This window comes from Cololabis saira, chromosome 6 (genome assembly GCF_033807715.1).
Source record: "Cololabis saira isolate AMF1-May2022 chromosome 6, fColSai1.1, whole genome shotgun sequence".
Classification (NCBI taxonomy): domain Eukaryota; kingdom Metazoa; phylum Chordata; class Actinopteri; order Beloniformes; family Belonidae; genus Cololabis; species Cololabis saira.
This window is the reverse complement of record NC_084592.1, coordinates 8,438,568-8,445,351: the sequence shown is the minus strand read 5'-3', so window position 1 is coordinate 8,445,351 and position 6,784 is coordinate 8,438,568. Positions and strand designations below refer to the sequence as shown.

The window sequence follows — 6,784 nt, the reverse complement described above, 5'->3', positions numbered from 1 at the left end:
TCTGTGTGGAGTTTGCATGTTCTCCCCGTGCTTCCGTGGGTTTCCTCCAGTTTCCTGCCACAGTCCACAAGCTTAGTAGGTTAATTGATGACTCTAAATTGACCGTAGGTGTGAGTGTGTCTGTTTATCTATGTGGCCCTGCGGTGGACTGACAACCTGTCCAGGGTGCACCCATGCCTCTTCTCTGCAATTAGCTGGGAAAAGCTCCAGCAGACCCCCGTTACCCTTCAAAGGATATAGCAGGTATAGAAAATGGATAGATGGATGAATTTAGCCTGGTTGACTTAAGTGAAATGAAGTGGTGGGATCATTAGAGAGTTGTGCATAAACTCAATCAATTGAACCAATGTTGAAATGGGCCAAAATTACTGCTTAAATATTCAAGAGATTGATGTTGTACAAAAAGTTATTTCTGCAAAACAGCGGTTGAAAACACGCTGCAATCAAAGTGTCTTTATTTTCTCAGACACTGTTTCTGTCAGTAATATGTCATGTGTTGTTCCTTCTATGAGGTTGTATTTTTTTTCTTTTTGAATCCTGTTACCATTTTTTTTTTCTTTTAATGAGGCAGTTTGAGTCTTGGCCTGCGACCCTTTGCTCCATGTCGTCCCCATTCTCTCTCTTTACCCCTTCTTCCTGTCTACACTTTGAATAAAGGCCACTAGAGCCAAAAAATAAAAAAAATAAAAAAGATGCCCTCATTCGTAAAACCTAAGAACTGAAAGAGTCTTTATTTTAATTTCTATATCATTGTACATAAAACTGAAGTCCTTCTTAAAGTAAAAATATGAGATTAAAATTGACATTTGAGGTCTTTTGTCCAAGTAAAGAGGTCTCATTCTTCTTTGTTCATTTAAATTTGTTCTCAAATAAAATAATCGATATGCAATATTCAAGTAATGATTAAAAAAATAACATCAGATGTGCTGAGGATGAAAATATCTTTATTTTTGAAGATTAGAAATTCTAATGGTAAAGTTAGCAGGAGTCAGAGATGCGTCTGACTGATCTGAATCTCATTCCATCGTATCCCATCTCCCTGAAGCTCCTGTACTCTCCGGGCCTCAAGTACATCATCCGGCCTTTGTAGTGGGGCTGCTCGTACATCAGCCATTGGCCGTCCATCACCTGGCAGGACTGGCAGTTGGACATTTGGTATCTGTCCTGGATGTCGTCACAGTCGTCCATCAGCTCATGACTCTGACCTCCGAAATTTTCCATCTCATAGATCTTCATTCTGAAGGAGCCTTTGTGCTGTCAGGACACAATGTTCAAGTTAGCATCTTTTAAGGCAATTCGGATAACTAAATGTTTTACCTTTTTAAGTGTCATACCATTGGGATCATACGACAGGATCTAATACAGTCACCAAAACCCATCATAGGCTGGTAGTCAGAGTACTCGCCCGTCCTCAGGAAGTGCTGTTGACCCATGAAGTTAGGGCGGTTGTAGATCATGAAGCAGCCACTCTCCACCTTGCAGGACTGGCACCTGTTCAGGTGGGAGGACATGTCAGAGCAGTCACTGTTGGACTCATAGGAACGTCCCTGGAAGTTCCTGTCCTCGTAGAAGATGATCTAGAACCCAGCAGAGCAGATAAAGTTCAGCGATCAAATTCGCCATTCAACTCCTTCAGTTACTCATCATTTTATCATAGTGCCAAATCTATGCATGGTAGTGTTCTTTACTTGCATATAATGCAACAAGTAAATACAGAATGTAATAAAAAAGAAGGGAATCTGTGCAGTGTCCTCTAACAAGAGTAAGAATTATGGGAAACATACCTTGCCGTGCATGGTGGCTGATAGATGGAATGATGCTATAGCAATCCTATCCTGGATTTAAGCCGGTTTTATACCTAACGCGACATCCAAACATTCAATGGCACTATTGTATGGGATCCATGAGTCAGCTGGATGCGCTGTTGGTCCCTCTGTTAGTGAACGCTGATTTGAAAAGGTTATTATGCATCCTGTGTCTGGCTACATCATTCTAGATCAAAATAGAATTAATTCTTTGGATGTTTGATTACCCTTGATATGATGAGCCTTGCTGAATTTACAGTGATGTACTGAAACAGAAAGACAGTAAATCACACTCATTCAGTTCAATACTATAGTAATCTCTAAAGGCAAATTATGTGTTGCTGTCTATCTCTTATTATTTAAAGAGTCATTAAAGATGAAAGTTTGGGGCAGGAAGGATCTGCTGTAGCTGTCTCTGTTGAAAACGGTCAGCTGTTGGATCCCTAAGAGGATACTCAGTGTTATGAAGCATCCTTTTCTTTTTTTGTGTCCCAGAGGCTCCAGAACAGCCAGTCTTCTTTATCAGTTTGTTCAGTGTTTTCCTGTTTTTATTGAAGTAACTGCCTCTGATGCTGTTCCCCCAGCAGATGACTACTGATGAGGTTGCACTCTCCACAGCAGACTTATTGAAGATACAGTATGCAACATCTTTCTGCAAATGCTGGAGGACTTAAGCTTCCTCAGCAAACACAGACTGCTCTGTCCTTTCTTGTGGTCTGTGTTAAGTTTTGCATCACCGGTCCAGTCTGCTATCCCAATGAACACGCCATCTGTTCTACCATGATAGAAAGTCGTGTTCATGTTCAAGGCCCTGGACACCCTGCAGCCCATTTACCGGCCCAGCCAGTCCACCTCAACCACCATCGCTGTTGCCATCCATTTTTGCCTCTCCCACCTGGAAAATAAAGATTCCTACATCAGGATGCTCTGTACTGACTACAATTCAGCTTTCAACCCGGCGTCCCCCTCAAACTCACCCATAAGCTGTGCCTATATTGCCCCGCACGCCACCCTCTGTGAACGGCTCCTAGACCTTCTGACTGTGTAGATTGATAAGCGGACTTTAGCCAGTGTAATTATAAACACAGGCACCCCACAAAGATGTGTCCTTTTCACAACCGACTGTGTTGCCTCCCACAAGGACAATATAACCCTAAAGTTTGCGGACAACACCGCAGTCACCAGACGCATCACTGACAGAGAGGACAAACGAGATGAAAGTGGACTTGAGGAACAAAAGTAGATCTCAGGAAGGGGGGTAGAGAGAGAGAATGGGGATGACATGCAGCAAAGGTGCGCAGGCCGGGATTCAAACCTGCGACCAATGCAGGCGGACCGTAGCCTCAGTATATGAGCTGCTTGCTTAACCCACTGCGCCACCGAGCAGCTCAGATAACAGCTTTTAAAAATATAATTAATCTGTATGAACACAGGGCACTATATTGCTAATATTTTTCTATGTCAAATGCTAAATACATACACCGTTGATTGGAAGGCACTTTATGGAGAGAAGCTCTGAATGCTTCATGAAGTTCTCCAACGCCAGCCCGTGGACTTGGACTATTTACACTTTGTTATAAGTAACGAAGTGGAACTTGTACGCTCTTTTGTGAAAATGTGAATGTGACACACGGACCAGTCATTGGTCAGTGACCCCAACTTACAGCAGGCCCCCCCTGCCAAATCTCTTTCTCTTTTCCTCAAAGCTTCCAAGCTCTTCCACAGAGCTTTCTGTGAGCTACAAATGCTACATGCTTGTCAACACGGAGACGAGGAGAGCAGGGAAAAGAGCTGCTCTTCACAAGGACCCCCTGCGGAGCGTAACCATCCAGCTGTTCACCAAGGAACGGTGGTCTGCAACAGAGAGAAACTCTCTCCGACCTTCTTCATCACAAGAGAAACGCCCACGGTCTTTACGTTCTGCGAGGACTACACCTGATCTCCGATCAGCGTGACTAGCATCAGCCGAGGAACCATCCTGCCAGCTGCGCTTGTGAAAGCCAACTGGTTACCAAGAACCAATGAATGCATCCTTCCTCCACTCACGTGATCCGCAAACATTCTGATGCTTCGACGAGAGGAACAGGGACCCGTGCGCAATGAGACGATGTGACCAGGCTATGACGACCAGGAAAGGGGGACAGCCTGGCTGCCAGCAACACTGCATTGTCCGTCTCTGAGAGACACAGAGAGAGAGGAAAAGGGAGCCATTCACAGCTGAATAACCAGCGGAGCGTAAAATCAGCAACCTAAGGACCGCGATCAGAACCACAAGTTCCACAACCTCCAGGGCATCTTAAAGTAGGAGGCTTGTGTCTGGGCACAGTACGGTTAAAGTGATTAGCGTTGAGTTTGATTGCTGTTGTTTTGTTTTGCTTATTACTGTGTAATGTGCGAACGGTCTCACAAGCGACCGACGCTTGTTATGTTTGTATTGTGATATTGTTACGGGCCCGTGTAAGTGGACCCATATAGCGTGTTCCTTTACCACTGAAGCAGTTCGTGCTCCTGTTTCCGTTAAAAGCTTAGAGCGAGTGTGGTGGAGCTCCTGAGTGGGAAACAGTTCCTTTGTTGCAAAACATAGACTATAGAATGATGATGGGTGAACTGCAAGCAATGGGACACCCCAAGGGCGAAACTTTAGTTTCAGAGGTGGGGGGGACACAAGTGGGACCGGCAAATGTGTGCGTGTAGCTGTAGCGTGGATGTGCAGTGTGGCTTTGTAAGACTATGTGTGTGTGAATGCGAACAATCAAACAATTTTAATATGCATTTACTTTTTAACTTTTTTTTCCTGATGTATGTATTTATTATTATTTTCGTTTACTGCTATACAATGATAAAAAAAGAGTCTTGAATCTTGTGACCTCTTTCTCTGTGGGCATCCTTTATTTTTGACACAACACAACATTAACATTCCACATAACAAATCAGCTCTTACCTTAAGACAGTATACAAGCTTTACAGGCTTACTTACAGGCCTCTGGAGTTCTTGGCCAGGCTTGATTTTTCATTTTAAAAAGCTTGGACACAGAAAAAATATAGGATTCTATTGACTCCTTGTTTATAATGGAGCCAAGGAAATTCACAGTACCACTTCTCTTGATCTTAAAGGTATAGTCTGTAATCGTATTCAAAAACATTTATTGTCATACTGGGTGAAATGGTCCTTCCATCCTGAGAGTATCCAGTGAATAATGTGTTCAGAAAAAGGAAAGAAAAAAATCCGACCTCTCTGACAGCTTTAATCCTGTAAAAACTCTGACCAATCTGTTATTTGCGCTCCGAATGGCACGGATTGGTCAGAGCACCAGAGGATTGGCAGGGGGGAAAGAACCAATCAGATGCCTTCATTTTAAGTCCCGCCCACGCCCCCCTCCGTCCCATGCGCGCACTCGTCACGTTTCTCTGCTTCCAGCCCCCGTGTCCGCTTCCCACGGGTCCTCCTCGGCTCAGAGTGTCCCAGTGTAACCCCCCCCCCCTCCTCCAGACCGACTGGCAACCGCGGCCTGACATCGGAGGGCCCTCGCCGATCCGCTGGTTCGCGGTCGGGCGGTCACGTCGAATGTAACGGCTCGCTCTGCTAAAAAGGCTAAAAAAAGAAAGCCAAAGTGCGTTTCTGCGGCGCAGGTTGTCCGCTACTGGGGGTCTACCCCCGGTAGCGGAGCGCCGGTGCGGAGCGCCAATGCGGAGGGCCGGTGCGGGTGGCGGTGGCTGCGGTGGCTGTGGTGGCTACGGTGCTGCGGTGCCCTACAGGCTCTGGAGGCACAGCTACGCCATAGGGTACGGCGTAGAGTACGCGGCGACACGCACCATTCTGCGTTGGTGTAACGCGGAACCATAAATCCGCCTTACGGCGATCCCTATACCGTAGGCTCTGCGTTGGTGTAATGCGGAACCATAAATCAGCCTTACGGCGTGCCCTATGCCGTAGGCTCTGCGTTGGTGTAACGGGAAACCATAAATCAGCCTTCAGTGTGTGCTCTGTGTGCTGTTCTGAACTTCTCTGTTGTGCTCATTTTGCTGGGATGCTGAGACACAACTTTTGCGGTATGCGTTCATTGTTGTGTGAATGATGCGCAGTGCCCACCAAATCAGAAACGGTACAGATATTCTCTGATATTTTTTTATATTTATAAAAAAATAAAGGATCCCCATAACTTTGATTGGGTGGGCAGGATGCACGTTTGGGTGGGCACAGCCCACCCCTGCCCCCCTCTAAAACCGGCCTCGCTTACAGGTGAATAAGACATGGGGTAGTTTTGTTGAAAATGTGCTGTCCAAAATGTCCTGGAAAACTCGACTCCTGCAAATGCGTGACCCCCAACCCCCCCCCCGCCCGGGACGCCGGCCCCCGGGACGTCGGCCCCCGGGACGCCGGCCCCCCCGCCCGGGACGTCGGCCGGGACGCTGGCCCCCCCGCCCGGGACGCCGGTGGCGGCTGCGGCGTCCGAGCGGCCGAGCGGCCGAATACAGCTCCGCGGATGATGACGCGGGGATCCGCTGTTGTGTCCGACCCCGACGGGGTGAGTTCTGTTGCACCGGGTGTTTGTGTGAATGATGTGAGTGGGTGTAGAGGACAAGGTGAGAGGGAGACAGCAGGAGGAAAAAAGGTGGAGGAGGCAGGAGGACAGAGTGTAGATGAGACGGGAGGAATGGAGGTGGGAGTAAAGGAAGGAGTGATGAATGGAGAAAGTGTGTGTGGTGAAAATGTAAAAGAAATAGAAAAAAAGAATGAGCAGGTGATGAAGACGACTGGTGAGGAGGAGGAGGAGCAGGCAGGTGAAAGACTGGATGGTGGATCATGGGCAGAACAGGTGGAGGAGGAAATGGAGGGAGTGGCAGAAGGAATTAATGTAAGGGCAGCAGCAAAAAGAAGGGGAAAAACAAAACATACAATTGAGACAAAAACAAGTAAGGTGGGAAAAACAGACTCTCAGAAAACATTTAGTGATGATGATGATGATGACAGCGAGCAA

At 46.8% G+C, this 6,784-nt stretch overlaps 1 protein-coding gene across 1 annotated transcript; it reads right to left on the bottom strand.

The window, feature by feature from the left end:
- Positions 1 to 927: 927 nt before the first annotated feature.
- LOC133445765 (gamma-crystallin M3-like) lies at positions 928 to 1,914 on the bottom strand. Its single transcript, XM_061723177.1, has 3 exons — positions 1,785 to 1,914; positions 1,335 to 1,577; positions 928 to 1,254 (listed from the first exon to the last, which is right to left on the bottom strand). The coding sequence occupies exons 1-3, from the start codon at positions 1,794 to 1,796 to the stop codon at positions 979 to 981; spliced, it is 531 nt and encodes a 176-aa protein (XP_061579161.1). The 5' UTR covers positions 1,797 to 1,914; the 3' UTR covers positions 928 to 978.
- Positions 1,915 to 6,784: the final 4,870 nt, after the last annotated feature.